Raw genomic sequence first — 22,946 nt, 5'->3', positions numbered from 1 at the left:
GCAGTCTGTAAATTTTACTTTGGTCATTTTTAAACAAACTTTGAATTTGAACAAAAACGTACCTGATGAGAAATAGAAATGGGTGACGTCCTAAAAAACTCAAAGATCTCAATTTTAAAAGCGCGAACCTAAAAATGAAAGAACAAATTGTATGATTAGGTCGTCAGCTGACCATCTTCAATAGCCATTCGAAGATTCAAGTAGGCGGCAAGAAAAACCCAATTCGTGGCAAAATCGAGCGTCCCTTCAAGGGAGTCATCACTGGTTTGGTCTTTGACGATCATCGGCTGCTGGACATGGCGGCTGAAGACGACCCCAGGGTCAGCCTAGAAGGCGACGTCGAACTTCTGATGCAAATCCCCTCCGACTTAATGCAAAAGAACCTCTCGCCAGCTATGCAACAGGTAAAAGTTCATCGGGTAAATATCTCGATTTTTCTCAATCTTAATAGACGTCATGCACTTTAACCAAGAATTAATTCAGGTACCAAGAATATTGGGGATTTGGCAGAGATTCTAAAACCACCCTCGCTTAATTCGTAACGAAAGTTCGTCCGCTTCAATTTTACGTTAGGTAATTGAAAAGCAGACGAAACATAGTATACCCCAATTTTGAAAGTTTAGAGTTGATATATATCGTTGATTAGATAATTTACATTATCATGGAAGTAATAAAAAATAAAAATCCAAAAGTTGAATTATCTCTAATTTTGAAAAATGGCATTTACTTGATTTTGTCACGCGATGAGGGTACCAGATACTTACGCTATACTCCAACATTCTTAGTATCTGAAATCATTATTGCTTTAACTGTGTGTATTATAATGAACACGCATCCCAATTATATCCCTAAGCATGTGTCTTCTTTGTCTGTTATGTGGTACGTTCATGACAGTTTATTTTTTAACGTTTGCTTTCTTTTTGCAATGTACATTTGGTTATCTAACTATTGATTTTATCGATTTATTTTTAAAGGAGCGGCATATATTCCAATCGAAATATAAATATTTTGACCAACTAGTCAATAATACATATCGACTTTTTGGTTAGTACCCTTAATCGACATTGTCCCTGGAAGTAGGCCGACTGACAAGTACAGCGGTTGAACTAGGTGGCCGACCATCAGGTGTAAATAGTCGAAAATTAGACCAATTAATTTTTCATATTTCTTTCCGAATAATAAATGGCTTTTATATTATTTTGGAGAAAAAATGTTTGCTCCTATATTGCACGACATTGTGCTGCTTGACAGCGTGCGTGTTTTAGCAGTGTTAAAAAATGAATATTTTATTTTTTTTTAGAATATTTTTTTAGTAACGGTAAATTTTTAAAACGTTTTTGAAACGTGGAAATGAAAGTAATTGTTTTTTGCAAGATTGATTGTAAGAATCTGCATTTATGTTACGTATTTTTTAAAGTACATTTATATTTAAATCATGGAGACCTATATTATTAAAGTTTAGCGATTATGCTCCATTTTTTTTACGTTTCCGAATTGCGGTTTCCTAGGGTGGGCGATCGCCCTGAACTCGAATTGTTCTCTTTCCGCCTCATTAGGTCCATCGATCCGGGAGACAAGGCGGGCGTACTCCCGTTTCTGGCACACCCTCCTTAATTACTAGGCGCCTCGGTAAAAACTCCCTTCCCCCCATTTTTGTCGGTAATCCTTTACCAAGGCCCGGCCAAGGCTTACTCTAAAAAGGGTAGCGGGTTTAATCACGCACGAACTTTACGCTTCGAGCGTACTGCATTTTAGGGCTGACACGGAGCTTATGGCGAAACACGCGAACGCGAAAAGAGAAACATTTGGAGAAAATAAGCGTGTTAGAGAACTAGAAAATCCTCTCGTTTTTACGTACGCGTTGTATCGGTTTCTTTTCCAACAAAATTTACACGCTCTTCGTGGCTCTTAAGTAATTACTAGCGTAACAAAGCGTAACTTCCCTCGACACACTTAATCGCCGGTTTCAGTTTAACGTTCGATTCCCGCAATCGATTCCGTTTTCGCGGGAAATTGTTCGGGAACGGTTGGTGGGGAAATAAAGCGGAGGATGTTATTGGAAGGAAAGTTCTGAATGTTGTCTTCTTGTTTGTCTTTCGCTCTCTTTACCTTTACCTTTCCGTGGTCGTTGGTACCTTCGACGAATTCCTTCTTAACAACGCGTAGCATCAGCGAGCGCCCGTTTCTCCCCTGGTGGAAAGCGACGAGTTAATTCATTCCGGATTGGGATCCGGAGGCTGCGACGATGACGAAGATGACTGCGGCGCCGTCGAACCCGGATCAGGTACCGACTACTTTCAGCTTTTATATCAACTTAGTCGCTAACCGTAAATTGGTTGAAACGTTGCAGGTGACGAGTTGATAACCCCGGTGTACATTCCGCCCACCCCGAAACCCCGTCCAACCAACCCGCCGCCCCCCAGACAGACAGTGGCCACTCGGCGACCATCGAACCCGGAAAGGGACAACCGAATGTGCGACGACGAAGATTCTTCCGACTGCGGCATCGACGGTTCCGGTTCCGGGGAGCAACTGCCCCCGTCGCCCACCGAGGTCATCAAGCCCAACGTCATCCACGTCGTCACGGCCACCCACTTCCCGGACTCGAGACCCTCTCCGCCACCCACCCAACCGGCGCCCAACCCCAACGTCTACTCTTCGGGCAACAACAGAGGCGACGTCCTCTACAACGGACGCGGAGAATCGACCCGCAGACCCGCGTACGTCACGACGCCAACCACCGAAGCCAGCGTCAGCAAGAAACCGCCGCACATCTTCTGGGTCCCCAACCCGGACCTGTCCTCGTCTAAGGAAAAGGAGACGCACAAGCCGAGCGCCAACACCAAGAACAACCCGGCGGACAACACCGCTCTGGTCATCGGAATCATCGCGGGCATCATCATCGCGATCGTCCTGATCGCTCTGGTGGTCTACATCGTCCGCAACCGGACTGTGGGCTCCTACAAGGTCGACGAAAGCAAGAATTATCAGTTCAGCGCCGTGACCAACAGCGCCCCGCCCGCCATGACGGGTGGCCCGCCGTTACAGCCGCAAGCGACGCCTCCTCAACAAATGAACGGCAGCGTCAAACCCGTCGACAACAAAGCCAATAAATTACCCAAAAAGAAAGACGTCAAAGACTTGAAAGAGTGGTACGTCTGATTCCCCGAACGACGCGCGAGAACTTTTACAGTCTCGCGTACAATACCCCATTTCCCTCAATTCTTTTCCCTTCTAAAACATTCGCTCCACTTTGACGCGGATCGAGAACTCCGATCTCCGAGATCAAAGGCAAAAAATATATACAATATTAGTATTAATAATAATAAATATCGTTTCATATTCTTTTCCATATAAATAAATGCTGTGAAAAAAAAATGTTTCCTTAAAAACAAATATAGAAAAATAGATCGGTTTAACCGTCGCGTCTTCGGTTTAGTTTCTTCTCGACGTTTTACTGGAGACCTTGGTCATCAAAATGTTTCCTTGAAAAGTGGCGATGCTTGGATATACGGAAAAACAAACGATTGATTTGAAATATTCACGATGGTTAAAAAAAATTAGGATTTCGTCTTCGAAAACTATAATAATAATAATAATAATAATAACAACAAAAGAATTGTACTTTTACGCGCCATGTATATAGAACGAAATTTTTACATAACGATAAACGGATTTTATCGTTAACTATTAACGATAAAAAACAACCAACAGTTACGTAAAGGAAATATTACTCAAACAAAATCGATAAAAATTCGATTTAGCGTTTTCGATATTTTTTGATATTGTTTTCACCCAGTTTTCGGTCGAAGTAAAAAAAAATGAAACCGAGTAATATTCCCTTTTGGAGTGATGCCTGCATTAAACACAAATAAATGAAGTTTCGGAGAATCTTGAGATTGTGTCGACGCGACAATCAAACGATTTCTTGGAACAAAATTCAAAAATAAAAGTGCACCGGAACTGACGAAGAGACGAGTGACGGAAAATAAAAATACGAAGAAAGTATAGAAACGCTAAAAGTATATATATAATATAAACACTATACAACGTGATCTTTTTATTATTATTTAAGTTAATTTACGAATTAAATTTAAAAAAATACCCTCGTATTTGTAACAGTATTCGGAATCGAATATGGTTGCGGACAACAATCGGGGTGTGACACTGAAAACTGAATTATTAGGGAAAAAGTAAAATTAAAAGCAAATGATACCCTAGACAACGTACGTGTTAATATATTGAAATTTTTTTATATTTTTTAAAAAACCGTACTATATGTTATTCCGTTAACCATTCCTAAACAAAAAAAACTTATCTTAACAAAAAGAAAACAGTATACTCTATTGTCATAATTCCATTTATAGTTACGTCAACTCATAAGTTCACCGTGGAAAAAAAAGATATTTATTTTTAATATATACCGTATTACATAATCCTATTTAATTTAGAATGACATAAGAACGGGAGTTCTGTTATTACAAAAGAACTCGTAGTTGGTTTTGAAGAATTTGAATTACAGCCAAAGATAATGCACATTTTTTGCGGATAAAACGTTTTTGCAATAACGAACAGATAAATCAAGAGACAGAGAGAGAGAATTAATTTGTAAATTTATCTCGAAATGTTGGGAAAATAAAAGAAGGGCACAAATACGGGGTTCCTTAGAAGTAAACTGCTGTAATTAATAAATACAAAAAGCTGTAATCATAATTTTACTTTACGCGTGAAAAATATACCATTCCATTTTATGTCATTTACGGGGTTTTTTATTTTATTTGGGTTGTTCCCATTTCCTCAGATGTCCCGAAATGTTTCAGTGGAGAGAAAAAAACACGACAAAATAAAAACATTTTTCGCGATAACTGTCTCAATTTGATTAATTATTATCCGTGTTTCGTTAAATATAGAATATCCATTTTATACTCAGTTGCAATCTTGGAAACAGAATTTTTTAATAGATAAATCAGTATTAAAATGGTTTTAAGCTTTAGCTTGCGCAAATATACTATTTAAAAAATTTATATACAACGATATTTCAGGTGCACAAGGAATTTTATTTAAAAGAAATAAATAATATTTACAACCCTGATGACGGACCAATAGTGTGTCCGAAACTAGTCGGGTTGTAAATATTTTTTATTTCTTTTAAATAAAATTCCTTGTGCACCTGAAATATCGTTGTATATAAATTTTTTAAATAGTAAGATAAATCAGTTTTAAATCATACCAGAAGTTCATAATGTACTCTTAATTACGAGATAATTTCATCTAAGCTGGCTCGACTGGGATTCCTTCCTTTGGCCGCGAATTTCCCGCCAAATCGCGGACCAAGGCTCAAAATTTACAAAGTCTATTTCTTTATAAACTGTAAAAATTAAACTGCTTATAAATATTTACGAGGGGTCGGACATTCAAAGAAATCGCGTACACTTTCCAAGAAATCCGAAATCCAGCCTGGATTTCTTCAAAATTATCCCGCAAGAAATCCGACGCGAAATCTCGAAATCCGGCCAGAAGTCCAAAGGGAAATCTAGAAATCCCGAAATCCGACAAGAATTCCAGAAGTTCGAAGGGGTATCTAGAAATCACGAAAACCGGCAAGAATTCCAGAAGTCGGAAGGGAAATATATAAATCATTGAAATCCGGAAAGAATTCCAGAAATCCAAAGGGAAATCTAGAAATCTGGAAAGAATTCCAGAAATCCAAAGGGAAATCTAGAAATCACGAAATCCGACAAGAATTCCAGAAGTCCGAAGGGAAATCTAGAAATCACGAAATCCGACAAGAATTCCAGAAGTTCGAAGGGAAATCTAGAAATCACGAAATCCGACCAGAATTCCAGAAGTTCGACGGGAAATCTAGAAATCACGAAATCCGACAAGAATTCCAGAAGTTCGACGGAAAATCTAGAAATCACGAAATCCGACAAGAATTCCAGAAGTTCGACGGGAAATCTAGAAATCACGAAATCCGACAAGAATTCCAGAAGTTAGAAGGGAAATCTAGAAATCACGAAATCCGACAAGTTCTTAAGTTCTTTTTATTGCCCAACAAAAGGTCGAAACCCATCACGTCAAGACACAGTAATAGAAACAATAGGTATATACAGAATCACTATAGCGAATGCATACGAGAAGGTCGAAAAAAAAATATATAAGCAGATAGACAGAGAATTTAAAAACCGCATAAATATGTAACATAGATATATGGAATTAGAATATAAACAGGAACGCTATACAGTGTTCCAATAAAGAGCCGAGCCTAGAGACTAGACAAAGAGGTCTAGGTAAGTCGTAAGGGCCTTCCTGAATTGTTTGGGACAAGAATTCCAGAAGTTCAAAGGGAAATCTAGAAATCACGAAATCCAGAAATCCGACAAGAAATCGAGAAATTGAAAAATTACGAAATCCGACGATAAATTCTGAAATCCAACGAGAAATCCCGAAATCTTGTACAAAAGTGAAGAAATCTGAAATTCAACGAGAAGTCTTCAAAATCAAGCACACATTTTTGGTGAATGTCCAACCCCTCGAATATTTTCCTTTTCATATACCATATTTTACCGATGAAATAGTATTAGAAAATCAATATAAAATGGTCTTCGGCTCGCACTATGTTGGTTTTGACATAGGTTTCAAGCGATTAACAATAGTGAGATAAGTAAATGACTATCTTATCTTGTAACTTGTAAGAGATATATTATATAATTCTGACATTTATTAATTAAGAAAATAATAGCAGGTTCACACTGATAAATGGAAACTTCAAACAGTCAAATGCGATATTTTTGCCTAAATTGTTTTATAATTATACCCTTTATAAGGTTGCAATTGAGTACAGAGTTTTTTACCGCTTTGACGCTATATGGAGAACTTCAGCTACTCCTGGTAGCTGTCTCCCTTACATGGCTTCGGTGAGTAGCCGGGTTAAATTTACAGGTGCCTTTTTACCTTCGCTCGATGATGTGACCGATAACATTATTAAAAAAATTACGGTGTTATGGAAGGCTTTCGAGTTAAGGTAAGTTCTTTATGACCTTTAAAGCTTGTTTATTAAAAAAAAGTCAAAACGTTTTTACGTCCGTGTTTGGTTTCGAAAAAATCCCCGGCAGATGTCACTAGGGGCGCTAGAAAGAAGGAGAAATCCATTCTCTAAGAAATGCGATAATACTTTTTGTTAGAATTAAAGAGACCAATGTAGTTCTAGAGAATGAAGCCGGCGAATATCGTGAGAATATGCAATACTTTTTTTTCTTTCGTAACATTCAAGGTGTTTTTCTTTTTATAGTTTTATTAGTTTTTATGACAATTGGATTTCATTGCTAGTTCGACGATTATTTCATTACGGAGTAATATTTTCAAAAGTTTATAAATTAATGAATTTAATCATTTAAAAATTTAAATATTTTAGTCTTTATCGGAAAGTCAAATTTGATACTTATTATCGAATTTAAAAACAAATATTATTCTAAAAAGAAACCATAGAGGGGGGCTGACAGTGTTGTGCCCCTCCCTCCCCTCTTTGCTTTCAATGCAGGCGAGTGAGGCGACTGTGTCCTCAGGTCTGGAGTTCGCTCGCCTTTTGTGTTTAGGACTTTAGGTGCGTTTTGTTCACATTTTTGTATAAACGCCAATTTGTTACTTTTGATAGAAAGTTAATTGTAGATTTCTCTGTGTTTTCAGGTGATAAATGTGTCGTTTTATAAATACGCGGTATGGTTTCTTTTCCATTTTATCGATAGGCCTATTTCACATTGCGTTAAGCCTAATCAGCGATGGAGCCTAGCCTAGGCTTAGTCTAGAATTTTTCGGGTCAGGCTAAGGCTGGAGATGCATAGTTGAGAGCCTGCGCCTATTTATCGAAATTTTTTCAAAATAAAGAACGAATTGTGTAAATATTGAGAAAATAATTGAACTCGAAAAGGAATGGAGAAGCGGCAGAAATTCACGGGAAATCGTGAAAATAGTGTGCAGCTGATCCGGGATACTAAAATTCCCCATGGAACAGTGTTTACGGACAAAAAGTTTGCTTCTTCGACTACTAACAGCAGTGTGCTTATGGTTGGACCAAACTTTAAAGTCGGGAAGAAAATAGGATGTGGAAATTTTGGAGAATTGCGATTAGGTATGTATCCAAGGCCTAACTTGTTCTAGTTATAGTAACAACACCCTGATTAGTCAAACAAGCTTAAACACGCTGGTTTTACCAAAATGAGTAATAGCGGGTGGATGTAGACCCTTATTACGTTACTATTTTAGGGGTCCTGCTGTGGTATTAACGAAATGATATCAATAACAACTGATCTACATTGTTAATTTTGAAAGTTACATTCCTTTGTCCACAGTAAAAAACTAGCGTGTGTCTAAACATGATTTTTTTTCATGTTCCATTAAATAATGTATACGTTTACGCTCTTAATGTTACATTTTGCTCATAGTTTCTCCCCAATGTTCAAAAGTATACTTTGCTACTTCCATTGTAAAGGAAAGAGTACTATGACCTTTAACCTTAAAGGTATTTCTCTGGTGTTATTGATATCAATTTTAGTTGGGATTGTATATTTATAAGATAAACTATGTCACTTGAACTTCTAAATGGTAATTTACCTATTTTTCATTTTAGTTAGGTTCTTAGTTATTTTTAGGGGTACAAACATTATTTAGGTGATTATAGAAGAGATATTATTATTATTATAACATCATCCCTATTGAAGATATCTTTCTTAGCAAGGGCTATTTTAAATTAAATTAATAGTATTTTTTGACGTATAAATTTTGGTTTTAATTTTGTTTTATACAGTGTTTAAGATAGTTTCAAAATCTTTGATAAATAGAATTTAGATAATGTCTGAAGTTATTAAAGTCTTTTAATGCTCTTAAATCATTGGGTAAACAGTTCTACAAGAACGCACCTCTGTATGATATTCTTTTCTTGGAAATATTGCAGTCTTGCGATGAGATATAACATGTAGTAACTGCACCTCTGGTATTATAATGGTGTACCTCCGAGGGTTGTTGAAACAATGTGCAAATGTAGGATGGTGTCAATCCTTCATGCGCTTTAAAAATTAAACAGGCCAAATGTATTTTTCTTTTTGACAGATAAAACTATATGTATATATATAAAATGTATTTAATTTTTATTAATCCTCAATCAATTCCAGTTTTTAATTTGCTAATAGCCCACAAAAAATTAAATAATCGCTAATGTTTTAATAATACCCAAATAAAAAGTGGAAGCAGTTTATGAAAGCTACCAAATAGCGTGCTATTGATAAAATTATCTTTTCCTTTTCATTTCGGTGACAACTAATATTTGAACTAATGCATGTAGATTTCAACAGGATTACATTTTTATCTGTGAAAAGAATTTTTGTCTAGGTTATGAAGGCCTAAATAAATAAAGGTTTTGTGTTCTCTGTTCTTATTGGAAACCAAAACTCTAAATAAATTTTAGGTTACAACATTGTTTGAATATGTTTTTAAAGCTTGTTGCTATAAGGTTCTTATGGTCACTGATTTTTTTATTATTTTAATTAATAATAATAATTTCAGTGTTACGCTATTACTACAATTCAATTTATTTAAAAAAATTCAGTTTCAAGCTTTTGTAATATTTTAGTTCAGAATTAGTAACAAATTATCAGTTTTATTGCGAGGGTAGCTATCTTTAGGAAACTGATTTCATCATTTTAATCCAGAATTTACCAATAAATGTAGGAATATAATCTGGTAATGTTAAATATATATAAAAATATCACGGTAGAAGAAGTTTAGGTAATTCAATTTGCTATATTATTAGATAATGTGGATTGGTAGATCCATATCTTCTTTATCTAAAGTCAGAATGGTACAAGTGGCTTTTTTATTGCAATACGGTGTTGTTTCTATTTACCTTGTTACTATGGGTTAAAATGCCATTTTCTCTCAACATAAAAATGTTGGAAGTTATGCGCAGGCTGACAAATGTTTTTTTAAGTTTACCATACTTTTCTGAAATATTGAAACCAGAGATGGGTGGTGGCTTTTTTCATAGAATTTTATATAATCATAAGGAAATTGTTAGTAGTAATTCAAGCTAAAATAATCCAGTATTTTTTTTAATTTAATAATAAATCCATAAACGGTCGTATATTTCCAGTATATAAAAACATTCCTGATATGTTACAACTTAATTAGTACTTACGTTAATTGAGCTTACTTGGCTATAAACTTTTATGACTTTTGTTTGCTGCTCTAACTTTCATTTATATTTTACAGGTAAAAACTTGTACAACAATGAACATGTTGCTATTAAATTGGTAAGCATTTCTTTCATAACTTATAGGTTTCTATATATTTATTGAAATCGACATTGAATTTTTCGTTAATCACTTGTGGTAGATTGTATATTTGTAATGTTTTCAAATGTACTTGCAGCTTTTTAACTAAAGAAGTTTTTTTTGTTTAATGTAGGAACCTATGAAATCAAAGGCTCCTCAGTTACACCTGGAATATAGGTTTTACAAATTATTAGGAAACAATGGTATACTAAATATAGGTATATTATCTAGGTTTTATTTATTTATTTCTTGTTTTTTTGTTTTTTTTAATGTGATTTTCCTCAGAGGGCATACCCAAAGTCTATTATTTTGGTCCTTGTGGAAAGTACAATGCTCTGGTCATGGAACTTTTGGGTCCCAGCCTCGAGGACTTATTTGATCTCTGTGACCGAAAATTCACACTCAAGACTGTATTAATGGTCGCTATTCAATTGGTACTATATTTTTTTAATCTCTGTTGTCTTTATAGACAAGAATGTTCCCCTCTTAATTCTGATTAAATCTTTAGCTCCATCGGATTGAGTTTGTTCATTCCAAACACTTGATCTACCGGGATGTGAAACCGGAAAATTTTTTAATTGGACGACAATCTGCAAAGAAACACAATGTCATCCACATAATTGATTTTGGCTTAGCCAAAGAGTACATTGATCCAGAGACCAATAAACATATCCCATACCGGGAACACAAGAGCTTGACAGGAACCGCTAGATATATGAGCATAAACACTCACTTAGGAAAAGGTTTGTTTGGAATAAACTTGTCCTAATGGTTAGTAAACTTACGATATTTATTACATTTCTTCAATGCAGAGCAAAGTCGCAGAGATGACTTGGAAGCTCTAGGTCACATGTTTATGTACTTTCTTCGCGGAAGTCTCCCGTGGCAAGGCCTCAAAGCTGATACGCTGAAAGAGCGGTACCAGAAAATAGGTGATACTAAAAGAGCTACTCCTGTCGAGGGTCTTTGCGAAGGATATCCAGGTAAGAATTGACCACCCCACTCGCTTACTTTTTAAAACCAATATATTTTTAATCTATTTTTGTCATGACTTAGATGAAATGGCCACATACCTACGGTATGTCCGACGCTTAGATTTTTTCGAAACACCAGATTATGATTACCTTCGTAAGCTTTTCCAAGATCTCTTTGCCAAAAAAGGCTACGTAGATGATGGAGAATTTGATTGGACTGGGAAACCTTTGGTAATTGTTGTTTAGTTAAATTTTAAGTATGAAGTTTTTTCTTGGTCTCTTTGAAAAGCCGCTTTGAAAACTTTGGCTTAATGTTGTCTAATGTTGTTATCTTTTTTGTCGTAAACAAACCGTGAATGGTGTTGGTTTTTTCTCTTCCTGAGTGATGGTTGCACTTTTCGTTTCTCTTATGCATGATTCTCTTCTCTTTTCTATTCTTTTTTGACAATATTCTCACCTTCGGGTTTCGGTTCAAATAAAAGCCTGAAAACTTGCTTCAGTTGCGGCAGCTACGTAATGCGCTGCCCTCTACTGAAGACAACTCTGGAAAGGTTGGTATTTGAGGGTATAGAAAGGGGGAAGACCCCTCGGAACTGCCAAGTTTTAATTTAAACCAAAATGGGAAGCATGCTTTTTTTGTTTGGTTTTTTGCTTATCTTTGGAAAAATCATGTTATTTCCATTTCAAGGGCATTTTCATGATTGGGGCTTTGTTTTATAAAATTTTTGCTGTAGTATTGAATAAGTAGGTCTAGTTCTTTTAAATTGGCTTACATCCAAATTTTTTGGTAAGTTAAAAGTAGTTAAACGCGACGATTTTTTTTGTAGTTGTAAAATGTTTTAAAAGGTTAAAAGGCATAAAATTTGTGAAATTTCTTTACTTTTAACAAAAATGTAATTTAACCTCTTTTGAAATTGGAAATTTAAAATGCTTTTTCTTCAATTTTTTAGTCTACACCTGTAGGTTCTCTACAAACCGGTTATGAAGGTGTAGCATTATCTCCAGGTCGAGAGAGACACATTACATCTGACACGAGAGTAAGTTAACCATTTTTTCTCTTGCAGGAATGTTTTTCAATGGTTTGCTGGGCCCAAAAATTGCTTGCCATAAAAAAAATGCATAAATTTTTGTTGTATGCTTGTTAGATGTCGTGCAGCCTGTTTTTATAATTTTGCTCGTAAGCGTAAAAGTCCTATAACTAGAATGCTTAGTCATTTTTTAATCTGTATTATTCATTTTAAGCTGAAATGCTGGCCATGTTTTTCTTAGTTTACCCTACAGGTTTCAATTGGTCTTGGAAATTGACCTCGAAAGGTTAAACAATTAACAACTATAAGCGTATTCAGCCATTGCGTTCATTCGGAACTATTTTTACGAAAAACTCATAATTGCCATGTAATATTTCTTTCTAGGGAAAACCTCAGCAAAATCATGCGTGGCTTGACCCTCCTCGAGGTACGGCTCACTCTGACCTGCCAGACCGACTGGGATCCGTCCAGGTGGTCAGTTCAACTAATGGAGAAATTGCCAATGATGACCCTACTACTGGTCACTCAAACCGGGCCATTGCCCCTCCCGTTGAAGTTGAAGTTGTATCTGAAACTAAGTAGGCTAATACCGTTTGGCTTTTACCATCATTACACAAATTTTGAGTAAGAAATATTTTTTCTAAATTATTGTCTTCCGAAGGTGCTGTTGTTTCTTCAAAAAGAAAAAGAAACCCGGTAGACAAAAGTGACTGGCCACGGCCGTGACGTCCAATTATCCTGGGGCGGAGCAAGAGGTCATTCTCCTTAGGACCTCGACTTCTCCCTCATCCTCATCCTCCTCAACAACTGAAGATTCCAAAGAATGTGGCGATGGTGCGGGTGTCCCTAGACTGCAGACAGCGACTTTCTGACCCGACCCCCCTTTCGCTTTACCGTTATTTGTTTCAAAATTCGCAGAAGTAAAAAAATTTTCAAAAGAACCAACAGAGAAATCTACAATTCCCCCCTCTCCACCTACACACGCGTTTCTACACACTTTATTTTTACATCCAAATTTTTCCACCACACTGCAGTGCGTACGGATTTTTATTACTTTTATTGGAACTGTCAAATGAGCATTCGATATATATTAAGAAACAAACTTTTGGGCCCAAATATTGGGCCTTATAGAGAAGCCAATACGTCATTTTTATTATTATTCATTCTCGAGGGTTTTGTTTATTTTTTAAATATAAAATCGCAAATTTACAAACTATGGCGTAGCAGTCTTCTCTTTCCGCTTAGTATTTTTTTATTCATTAGTCCCTCTTCAAATGTCCCATTCCTTGTTACTCCCCAAAAAGATGAACTAGCCGTACGAGGGTTTCTAAATTATTTTTTAAGTCGTCACTCTTCAAATCCTCCCTAAAATTTTGTTTCGCAGCTAGAGTCCGTTTAAAAGGCAGCCTGGGTACTCCTGTTATTATATTGAAGAAAGTAAAAAGTTTTAGGAAAAAGTATATAAAAAAAAATTGAAACAAGACTGTACTTAAAACGTAAAATACAAAACTTGTTATAAAGAAAAACAAAAAAACCTAAAAAAAACAACAAAAGTAGTGCAAATAACGTATATTTGGCGGTTTCGTGTCATAGGAATAGATGGCGAAGTTATCGTACTCCAAAAGTAACTCTTCTACTGTAAAAGTTTGACAAAATGGATGATGAAAAAAATGAAACAAACACAGATCCACGACAAATGGTCAAATTTGATGAAGTATCTGAAATGCAAACACTGTGGAGCTGTTTGGAAATTTTACTTCCTTACCAATGTAAATAAAACGGTAGCCTTTTTTTCCTTTTCCAGTCATAAGCAGTGGGGTGGGAAACTGGGTCTAAATATTTTTTAAGTCTTTCAAAACTATAAAAGTTAAAAAAAAAAGGTAGAGATTGTTTTTTTCTTTTTTTTGCATGATATTTCTATAGAAAATCACCCCATTGTTAATTGTTTAAAACAAAAGCTTATATAAATGAAAAAATTTGCTTTTGCAAATTTTTGGTAGTCCTTGTAAACTAAAGTCCTTAAAAAAACAAATGACCAAACTCAATGCTTCCAGTTATTAGTCAAAAATCTTTTTATTTCCGGTGCTTGTGCGATTATTAGAGACTTAAGTAAAAAGAACCTTTTTGTGAGTGTGAAAAAAAAGGGAAACTGGAGTGAAAGCGAGATATTTTGATGATATTAGTGGCGCTAAATCATAGTGGGCTATAATATTTTTTCCCTTTTACCCCTTTGTTTCCTGAAACGCAGCTGAATGCTGGTATAAGAGAAAAGGCTTTTTTTGCTGTTTTTAATCACGGTCTATGTGAACAATCATCTGCTTTTTGACGACAAGAAACCTTTGTACTATGTATAGCTGTAATAAAACAAATTAAAAACCATTGAAATAGTGTGATGGTAAATCTTAAAATGATATTCGAAAAGTGTTACTTGTTTTTTTAAAGGTTTCATTCTCTAAGAATATACTTGAAAAATGTTTGGAACCAAATATCAAGGTGTTTTTATAACAACTCGTGTACGTGAAATATTTGATGCGTTTTTAAACTTGCCATCAAAAGTAACAGTAATTTAAGAAAAATCATTAATTTTCCTAGTTTTTTGAAAAAAATTATGAAACTATTACCTAAAATTTCGTTTAGTAAATTACACTTCTGTTATGTCTCTGACTTAATACGCCTATTTATTAACAGGTAAATAAAATACTTGGTTAAATTTAATCAGTTTTTATTGATCTATTTACTTTTAGAAATTCAAATTCGCCGCTTTAACGCTAATACGATATCGACCAATAATATAGCTGACTCGCTAAGCGCTTAATATCTGAGATACTAGACGCGGGGTTCCCCGGTCATCTGGATTCTGTATTTCTGTTCATTAGCCTTTTCGTTGTCCTACTCCTAGCGAGGTTCTTAACAGCCTAATGATATTTATAATCGGGTGAATCCTTTATAAATTGTGCGTTGTATTTTACGAAATTATTATCAAGGCTTTATTAAACCTCCAAAAATAACAGGTAAAATTATATTTTTCTTTTTATCATTTTTAAAAACGGGAAACATTAACTTGGATGTTTCCATCTTTAAGCCTTAGCATATTTACGCGTGTGGTGCTTTATGTTGCTAAAGTGAAGAATTTTTTTCAGGAAAATGTTGATGCCTAAGAAAAATAGAGTTACCATTTACGAATACCTGTTTAAGGAAGGAGTATTAGTAGCGAAGAAAGATCTAAACGCTCCTAAACACCCAGAACTAGACAAAGTCCCCAACTTGCACGTTATTAAGGCTTTGCAATCTTTGAAATCCAGAGGATATGTTAAAGAACAATTTGCGTGGAGACATTACTATTGGTATTTGACGAACGAAGGAATTCAATATCTCAGAGACTTTTTACACCTTCCTCCTGAAATTGTACCATCTACGTTGAAGAGACAGATGAGGGCTGAACCAGCGAGACCTAGAAATAAAGGTTCCACCATTTTTTTATTGTCCCAATAAACCAATGATTCTAATTTAAAATTTATTTTCCCATAAGCTCCTGACTCTGCTCCTAAAGTTGGTAGTGACCGAGAAGCTTATCGTCGTGCTCCTGGTAATTAAATAAGTTTTAAACAAAAGCCAAGCAAGTGGCCATAAACGTAGTTTTTTTGCAGGTGGCATGGACAAAAAGGGTGATGTTGGAATTGGAGCTGATACTAAGCTTGAATTTGTAAGTTAACTTCATAAGTTTTAAAATAATAATTTATTTAATTGTTGTGGTTTCACTATTTCAGAAAGGTGGATTTGGACGTGGAAGGGCTCCTTAAATGTATTTTGTATAAAGTAAAAATAAAAAACTTCATGAAATAAGTCTCTTTTGAAGATTAGAATTTCTTAAATATTAGGTATAAAATCTACCTAGTCTGTCTACAATAATGGGGTTGCGTGTATACTCAAGTTACAATACACCAAATTAAGATTTAAAAGTCTTTTTCCTCTTTTTATTGGATAAAGAAATAAAAGAACAAAATCGTGGTCCACAGGGAATTTCTGAAACTTATTATACATGGCAGTGTCGCTTACACTTTCCAATTACTCTTTAAAAGTTCCTGTGGGCTAATTTCCAACACTTAAAGAACCTTGTTTCCATAAACCCTTGCCACTTTTAAAATAGCTTAATAAGAGAGGTGGAATGAAAAAATTCAAACCAAATTTTAAAACTATCCATTTTAATAAAGGGGAGGGAGATTTATTGTAAAATGGGAAGAACAAGAGGAAATTAATCAGTTGCCTCTAAATATTATCAGGTGGAATGTGATCTACGTATCTTTAGAGGCAATGTTTTTGATATAAAGTGGGCCCAGGTAGTATTTAGTTAATAACCTTATCAAAAAAAATTAAGGATTTTAAAATTGTTAATTGATGTTTGTTGCCATAGAATTAGATGTTTGGTCTACAGATAAAAATATAAAAAGTAGACCGCAGTTTAAAGATAATATTTACAGGAGTATTTTGATATATATTAAAAATTTCTACACGCTATGATAATTGTATCGTGTAATATCCTAATTTAATACTGGGCTCTTTTTTTGGCTTAAGTTTTCTGAGCTGTATAATTTTAATAAGGCTGCCTATATAAAAGCATATTTGCATAGTTTTAGAATTTTTCAAAGTTTACACTGCACACGTCGAATAGTTATTGCATCGATTCATCTATCGTAAAAAAAATTACTAGTGGATTTTCTCTTATAAAGAAGTAAGGGTGTCTAAAATTTATATTAAAAGGGGAAAAAAATTGGTAAAAATTTAAATTTTTATTTAACCAAATGTTAATTTGAAATCTCGAGAGTTAACTAGTCAATAAAATTTATTTCAATTTCTTCCCCCTCAATTTCCAAGCTTTGATTAACCTAATAGCGAAATAGAGGGAGAATAAATGCATCTGAAAAGCCGCTGTTAAGAATATGTACCACAACACCGCGATTGGATAACCTTGCCATCGTTCGAGTCCCGAACTGTCTCTTGTTTCAACATATTGCCACATGTCTTTAGCGAAGTATATTGCGGCGAAGAAAATGGGGCCTAATCCGAATATCACAGTTCCGAAGACAAACATTTTCATTGAGCCAGGTTTGTTTTTGCGAGCGCCTGATAATCCAAAGAAAGTGAAGAGTAGACTTGAGAGCCACATCCATTCCCAGAACATTGGTTTCGGTATGTATAACTCCTCTAATTCCAAGATGAAAATATCCAGGCGATCCAAAACATCTTCCAGTAATTTGGCACTCAGTATGAGGAATAGAACAAAGTGTGAGAATATGCAAAACCTAAAGCGAGCTTTGTAAAGAGCGCTGCAATGAGAGATTAAAGCTTTAGTAAACCATATTGTTTGGAGTTTTGTTAATAAGATTTGGACTTGTATCACGAAGGTTTTGGAACCTTTGCACCTAGTCCAAAAAGTGCTAATCTCACCTGGCTTGGTACTGAGACGCGACTTTCTGACGATGGCCAAAATCGCTTCCATCTGTTCCAAGCGCTCGGGGCCCACCATAAGAAGCCATAGTCTATAGGTTAAATATTTTGGGATGAAAAGCAAACCGATGATGCATTATTTTTTCCAGAAACTTACCAACGAAATTCCATAGACTATAGGCTTTATCTATTCTCAGCGGGTTGCCTACCACCCCAAGGCTAACTTCCGGCAACGCGGTATTTTGCCTTTTACAGGTGTCTATTATCGTGCCATCTACCCGCTACCAAGTTTTTTTGGCAGGGCGCCAGCCATAGTGCAGGAAAGCGCAAAGTATTTTGGAAAGTTTTAGATTATCTATTTATCTTATGCTTATTAAATTAAAATGATTACATCTTTAAATTGTACCATTTATTGCAGTTTGTGCACTACAAATTAAAACGACATAATCAATGGTCATCGACCAATATCATGATGACTGTCGCGACAGTCATCGACTGGGTTAGACGGACTGACTGTCTGTATTGGTTGGTAACTTAGTCATTCATTTTAATCTTACGTACTTGACCAACGGGGTCATAATGCTGTTTGTGACGAGATTTTCTACCCTCCCCGATATCATTTGGTATTAAGTTACTTATTTTTTTTTTAGTATTTTCAACAGTAATTAATGGAAGGGACATTCGATTGTGGTAATGTGGATGAAAGAGGAGTCGAAATACTGAGACCCATGTTTGCGTGTAGGCCAAGGCCCTCTTCTTCCAGTGCTTCTAGTTCTTTTCCAGTTTTTTGCGGAGGCAACAGTACTAAAATTAATTCAACAGAACCCGAAAAAGAGATTGCACCCTGTTGTGGTGCTACCAACGTTTCTCATACGAACGAATTCGAAACTGATAGTGACAAACGGTTATGTTCAATTACGTCTAAAGAGAATCAGGAGTTTTGTTCAGCTTCTACCATTCTCAGTGATTTAGATGTAAGCCTTACACGTGATGGTGTTGGTAAATCACAAATGAGCTGTAAATCGTGCAAATCCAGAACTAGTCCAAATTTAAAGCAAGATAATTCAAGTGTTTTGCAGATGAATGGATCGATTTCTCCTAATGCTTCTAATTCTCATAGAGAGGAGAATGAATGCTATACACCTAATTGCGACAAGTGTCATTTCAATATTGATAAAGAAAGTGTAGGGTTAATAGAGCAATTAAATGAAAAGCTTCGACTAGGACAATCAGTTGACAATGAAACTTCCGAGCAACTAGGCCTAGCTACTAAGGCCATTTCTAGACTTAATGGCTGCAGGCCCAAATATCCATCCTCTCTTGGTGAGATGCCAAATTTGTGCCTCAGCAAACACAACCATGATTTAGACACGCAGGTTTCCTTCAAAGAGATGAAATCTTCTGCCAAATGTGACACTAGTAACTGTGCAAATACATCTTGTCAGCATTTAGCGCATTGTAAGCCTGATAACTGGTATCCCGACTCTTTAATGAGTAACGGAGTAGGTGGTTTCTTAGGATTAAACACTATCAGTACCCCTACAGGCTGTTACCAATTAAATTGCCAGTCTGAGCACTGTCAATCGAGATTGCCGCAGGTAGAAGAACCAGATTACATCAGTCGAGTATCTAAACCGATTCCAGCTGATTCATTACATCAAAATGCGTTGTTTCAAACTCAAACTAGTTTGGACTCTGTAAATTATGTTGGATATGAATCGGAAACGCAAATGCCAGATATTATGCGTTTAATTCAAAAGGATTTGTCAGAACCGTATTCCGTTTACACTTATCGATATTTCATTCACAACTGGCCACACTTATGCTACTTGGTAAGTTGCTCAAAATTCAAACTCACTACACTTGGCCACATTAATTATCTTTCTTTTTCTCATTTAGGCTCTTATAGAAAATGTTTGTGTTGGTGCAATTGTTTGCAAGTTGGATATGCACAAGAAAAATATACGAAGGGGTTACATCGCCATGCTTGCGGTGGATGAAAAATATAGAAAGAAACGAATAGGTTCTAACCTAGTCTTGAAAGCGATACAAGCAATGATCGCTGATGATGCTGATGAGGTTGGTTTTTTTTTCCCAATTTGGTTTAATTAATCTAAATACTTTTAACTTTTTAATTATTTAATTTTAGGTGGTACTTGAAACCGAGATTACAAATAAACCAGCTTTGCAACTATATGAAAATCTGGGATTTGTTCGAGACAAACGCCTTTTTCGTTACTATTTGAATGGAGTTGACGCTCTAAGATTAAAGTTGTGGCTGCGATAAATCTAGTTAATTGAACTTTGGGGCATGTTATAAAATTTTCCTTCGATAAAAGTTTTGGGTGATCATAGAATAGACGACACACTTTTTGTTTTATTAGCTATTAAATTTTTTTCCTGATCTTTTAAATGAATGTGTGAAACAATCTAAATTGATAAAATATAACCATGAAAGCGCTTAGAAAGATGAAAAATTGAAAACCTTTCATCTTTTCAACTTGAGAGAGCCCCCATTCTCATACCCTTTTCAATGTAAAGTTTATTTTTCCCGTTTGAACAGAATTGGTGGCGTGTTTGTATTTTGTTGATGCCATTATTATGTAAATTTAGATAAATTATATTAAAAAAATTAACAAATTTCAAAAGTCAATTATAGTTGGTAAAAGTGAAAGGGATTTATATCCTGTATAAGACGAAATTTTGTTTATTATTCAATGATTAAAAGCAATTTAAGTTAAAATTTTGTTTAAGTTTCTGGTAAGGTATCTATGTAATTTTAAATTCAAGACAGTTTTTTCATTGCATGCCTCTGTTGGAAGAATTTATGAAGTTGAGGAGATACAGGTTAAAGGCCAAATCAATTGAAACGATTATCTCAGAAGGGGTTTACGTATGAAATTCTCTGAAAATTGTTACGTAGAGTAGCACCAAGAACGTATAAAAGTAACTAAAAACTATGTACGATAACATTGTCCACTGCTGGCTTGATCTTATATTCATCATAGACAGTATATATCCCTGTATTCATCAAAATGGAAACGCCTTAAAAATCTGTCGGTAGCGCCATCTGGAAAAGCAAAATGGGTAATTTTTTCTCACTCTGATTGAAAATTCCAAAGTGGTAAGATATTTTTTTCAATTTGCATTCACTAACTGAAGTATTATAATTTATAATTATAAAAATGATATTTGAAAGTAAATTATAATTTATTGACTTATTTTTCCACGACGATATGAAAATGTAGATAGAGAAGTATAACCATAGAAATCTCATAGGTAACTAGAATCTTGGAGGAATGAAACACATACTTGTTTTATTCCTCCAAGCTAGAATGCGGCCGCCTACGGCCGAGCTTGTCGCCAGTCCGTTTTGAACCTTCAGCCAATGAAAGACCGTAGAGTGGTTCCGCCAAGGAGGATAATAATCCTCCTTGGATCCACGTAACTATAGCGGGAGCTAGAGGTTGTCATTCTCTCTGGTGACATTAAATTCTTGGCAGAACCACTCTTTGAGCTCTGATTGGCTGAGATCTGGCTATCGTCTGCCACGGCGTTTGGTCCATTTGCCAGTTACACGGCAGCATTCTAGTTACCTATGAGATTTCTATGAGTATAACCAAAAGCGACACAAGACCCTAAAGTGAGTCCGCCCGTGGGCCGTATATAAACCTAGGAAAATGAATGAACCGTATCAATTTTCATCCACCTAGAATAAACGGTCCATGGTCATGCATACCTTTGCGACTTTTGAAATTTTTTTTTGAGATTTAAGAGCTAGTCTCACCATCGACTACAAAGCCAACTAGAGCTAGAGGGCTATGTATTCGAGGCGTTCTGTTTGGTCTACGGGCTATCCGAAATATCACGTACATTCTTCCGGGTTTTCGTCTTGCAACGCGAAAGCACTCCTTCCTGCCGTCCTCTGTCCGCGACTGGAACTCCCTCCCTGAACACCTGAAGGTCCTCCCACAGCGTGCTCAGTTTCGGAAAGCGCTCGCTGCGTACTTTGAAGTGCATGACTAAAATCCCCCTGTCTTGACGTGATGGGTCTATGACCCTTTGTTAAGCAAAAAGTGAACTAAAGAACTAATAGGCCTTTCCAAAAATTCGCTACGACTGCAAAGCTTGTTCTTGAGATTGTTGAGTCAAACCTATGGACGAATTCATTAGCTCTGTTTAGTGGGAGAGCTGGGCTAGCATTGTAGAAGTGAGAAAGAAAACACTAAACAAGAAGGCCACGTTAATTTATAGAAAGGCCTATTTGTCTTGGCGCGATTTTATCTCTTTTCTTTAGTTGTGCATAGAGATACGTTCTAAAACGCTACACTTGGTGGCGCTGGAGTATCGAAAATTTTAAATTTTAATGACGTATTCTTTACTCCCTCTCATACACTCTCTTTTTTACTTAGCGACAAGCTCTTAGTGGAAAACATTAACGATAATGCTTGGGTCTTAGGTCGCTTTTGGTATAACTTATGGTGCCAGCATTTATCATTTTCATAGTTCTTAGTTACTTCTATGCGTTCTTAGTAGCACTATGGGGGGAGGGGGATCTCCTACTGTGGCCAACCCTATTCTAATATCAAGGGAACATGATGTCAATACCAACCAACCATGTCAAGTCCAACCTCTAAATTTGTTGCATATTTATTGACACAGCCGTGGCCCATGGGGGAGGGGGATGTTGATGGGCGCTAGTTAAAGGGGCTCCAATGTTCGCTGGCAAAATGTGTGTAAAGTCAGTAAAGTACGAAATTTACGGTTGACTCTGCCCGCCTCTGGGGGGGGGGGGATGAAAAGCATGCTCAATTTTCTTTTTTTTTTGCCACCGACCTTTGGAGCCCCTTTAATCCATGCTCGAAGCCTAGGGGCCCTGCCATAGTTTATACGGCACTGAGTCCCACGATTACATAATTTGACTTGGGGCAGGGGCAGAAAAATGGTTCATAGAATTTTCGCTCCAAAATTGGAAACTGTAGTGTTATTTCCGGTTCTTTTGGTTTTCTTTGCCGTGGCCAATACATATTTTTCGCTTTCGGTGGACGGGAAATCTAGGCTTGCGCCTTTGATCAAAGTTGCGACACTAAAGATGCACACGTTAAAGAAAATGTCGCAAAGAAGAGTGAATTTGGTTCCACTTTCCACTATTAGGATGTATGTTCTTTGTACGG

General features: G+C 36.0%; 5 protein-coding genes across 11 annotated transcripts in view; 4 read left to right on the top strand and 1 right to left on the bottom strand.

Moving 5' to 3' along the window:
* The window catches only part of Nrx-1 (Neurexin 1), a 186,394-nt gene extending 181,541 nt beyond the window's left edge, over window positions 1–4,853 (top strand). Inside the window, exons 16-18 of one of the 2 annotated variants that reach the window (XM_090177050.1) lie at window positions 160–404; window positions 2,167–2,284; window positions 2,351–4,853. In XM_090177050.1, coding sequence (XP_090033176.1) covers window positions 160–404; window positions 2,167–2,284; window positions 2,351–3,162 — 1,175 coding nt within the window. In that variant the 3' untranslated portion in view covers window positions 3,163–4,853. Of the gene's footprint in view, window positions 1–159; window positions 420–2,166; window positions 2,285–2,350 lie in introns of both variants that reach the window. The other variant, XM_090177049.1, reaches the window with a different exon arrangement.
* A 2,280-nt stretch (window positions 4,854–7,133) lies between these two features.
* Window positions 7,134–13,784, top strand: gish (casein kinase I gish). 4 transcript variants are annotated; one of them, XM_090180058.1, is made up of 13 exons: window positions 7,139–7,231; window positions 7,292–7,352; window positions 7,415–7,603; window positions 7,687–8,128; window positions 10,264–10,304; window positions 10,459–10,543; window positions 10,611–10,759; window positions 10,834–11,068; window positions 11,138–11,308; window positions 11,382–11,530; window positions 12,250–12,336; window positions 12,712–12,905; window positions 12,989–13,784. In XM_090180058.1, exons 4-13 carry the CDS (start codon window positions 7,930–7,932, stop codon window positions 13,035–13,037), a joined length of 1,359 nt encoding a protein of 452 aa, XP_090036184.1. In that variant the 5' UTR covers window positions 7,139–7,231; window positions 7,292–7,352; window positions 7,415–7,603; window positions 7,687–7,929; the 3' UTR covers window positions 13,038–13,784. The 4 variants fall into 4 exon arrangements, with proteins under 4 accessions (XP_090036187.1, XP_090036186.1, XP_090036184.1 ...); XM_090180060.1 differs by having other exon boundaries at window positions 7,138–7,231; window positions 7,292–7,603; window positions 10,459–10,528; XM_090180061.1 differs by lacking the exon at window positions 12,250–12,336 and having other exon boundaries at window positions 7,134–7,231; window positions 7,292–7,603.
* Window positions 13,785–15,200: 1,416 nt separating this feature from the next.
* LOC149942652 (small ribosomal subunit protein eS10-like) lies at window positions 15,201–16,170 on the top strand. The gene is made up of 5 exons (XM_090178167.1): window positions 15,201–15,338; window positions 15,468–15,790; window positions 15,857–15,913; window positions 15,975–16,030; window positions 16,095–16,170. Exons 2-5 carry the CDS (start codon window positions 15,472–15,474, stop codon window positions 16,125–16,127), a joined length of 465 nt encoding a protein of 154 aa, XP_090034293.1. The 5' UTR covers window positions 15,201–15,338; window positions 15,468–15,471; the 3' UTR covers window positions 16,128–16,170.
* A 925-nt stretch (window positions 16,171–17,095) lies between these two features.
* On the bottom strand, window positions 17,096–18,043 carry jagn (jagunal). Its single transcript, XM_090178166.1, has 3 exons — window positions 17,930–18,043; window positions 17,773–17,864; window positions 17,096–17,651 (listed from the first exon to the last, which is right to left on the bottom strand). Exons 2-3 carry the CDS (start codon window positions 17,859–17,861, stop codon window positions 17,168–17,170), a joined length of 573 nt encoding a protein of 190 aa, XP_090034292.1. The 5' UTR covers window positions 17,862–17,864; window positions 17,930–18,043; the 3' UTR covers window positions 17,096–17,167.
* Window positions 18,044–18,165: 122 nt separating this feature from the next.
* Window positions 18,166–20,488, top strand: LOC149942650 (uncharacterized). 3 transcript variants are annotated; one of them, XM_090178329.1, is made up of 4 exons: window positions 18,166–18,301; window positions 18,423–19,604; window positions 19,672–19,851; window positions 19,922–20,488. In XM_090178329.1, the coding sequence occupies exons 2-4, from the start codon at window positions 18,441–18,443 to the stop codon at window positions 20,057–20,059; spliced, it is 1,482 nt and encodes a 493-aa protein (XP_090034455.1). In that variant the 5' UTR covers window positions 18,166–18,301; window positions 18,423–18,440; the 3' UTR covers window positions 20,060–20,488. The 3 variants fall into 3 exon arrangements, with proteins under 3 accessions (XP_090034455.1, XP_090034456.1, XP_090034454.1); XM_090178330.1 differs by lacking the exon at window positions 18,166–18,301 and having other exon boundaries at window positions 18,321–19,230; window positions 19,318–19,604; XM_090178328.1 differs by lacking the exon at window positions 18,166–18,301 and having other exon boundaries at window positions 18,321–19,604.
* The last annotated feature ends 2,458 nt before the right edge of the window (window positions 20,489–22,946 follow it).

This window comes from Leiobunum rupestre, chromosome 6 (assembly GCF_980474605.1).
Source record: "Leiobunum rupestre chromosome 6, qqLeiRupe1.1.hap1, whole genome shotgun sequence".
Lineage (NCBI taxonomy): Eukaryota > Metazoa > Arthropoda > Arachnida > Opiliones > Sclerosomatidae > Leiobunum > Leiobunum rupestre.
Note: the sequence above shows the minus strand (reverse complement) of the source record. Positions and strands in the feature narration are given on the sequence as shown.

Coding starts and splice junctions, on each gene's coding strand:
- gish (XM_090180058.1), top strand. CDS start 7,930: ATGGAGAAGCGGCAGAAATTCACGGGAAATCGTGAAAATAGTGTGCAG. Junction 11,069..11,137: donor AAACACTCACTTAGGAAAAG/GTTTGTTTGGAA, acceptor TCTTCAATGCAG/AGCAAAGTCGCAGAGATGAC. Junction 12,906..12,988: donor GAAGTTGTATCTGAAACTAA/GTAGGCTAATAC, acceptor TGTCTTCCGAAG/GTGCTGTTGTTTCTTCAAAA.
- LOC149942652 (XM_090178167.1), top strand. CDS start 15,472: ATGTTGATGCCTAAGAAAAATAGAGTTACCATTTACGAATACCTGTTT. Junction 15,914..15,974: donor AGCTTATCGTCGTGCTCCTG/GTAATTAAATAA, acceptor GTTTTTTTGCAG/GTGGCATGGACAAAAAGGGT. Junction 16,031..16,094: donor CTGATACTAAGCTTGAATTT/GTAAGTTAACTT, acceptor TCACTATTTCAG/AAAGGTGGATTTGGACGTGG.
- jagn (XM_090178166.1), bottom strand. CDS start 17,861: ATGGCTTCTTATGGTGGGCCCCGAGCGCTTGGAACAGATGGAAGCGAT. Junction 17,652..17,772: donor GCGTCTCAGTACCAAGCCAG/GTGAGATTAGCA, acceptor CTCTCATTGCAG/CGCTCTTTACAAAGCTCGCT.
- LOC149942650 (XM_090178329.1), top strand. CDS start 18,441: ATGGAAGGGACATTCGATTGTGGTAATGTGGATGAAAGAGGAGTCGAA. Junction 19,605..19,671: donor GGCCACACTTATGCTACTTG/GTAAGTTGCTCA, acceptor TTTCTCATTTAG/GCTCTTATAGAAAATGTTTG. Junction 19,852..19,921: donor TCGCTGATGATGCTGATGAG/GTTGGTTTTTTT, acceptor ATTTAATTTTAG/GTGGTACTTGAAACCGAGAT.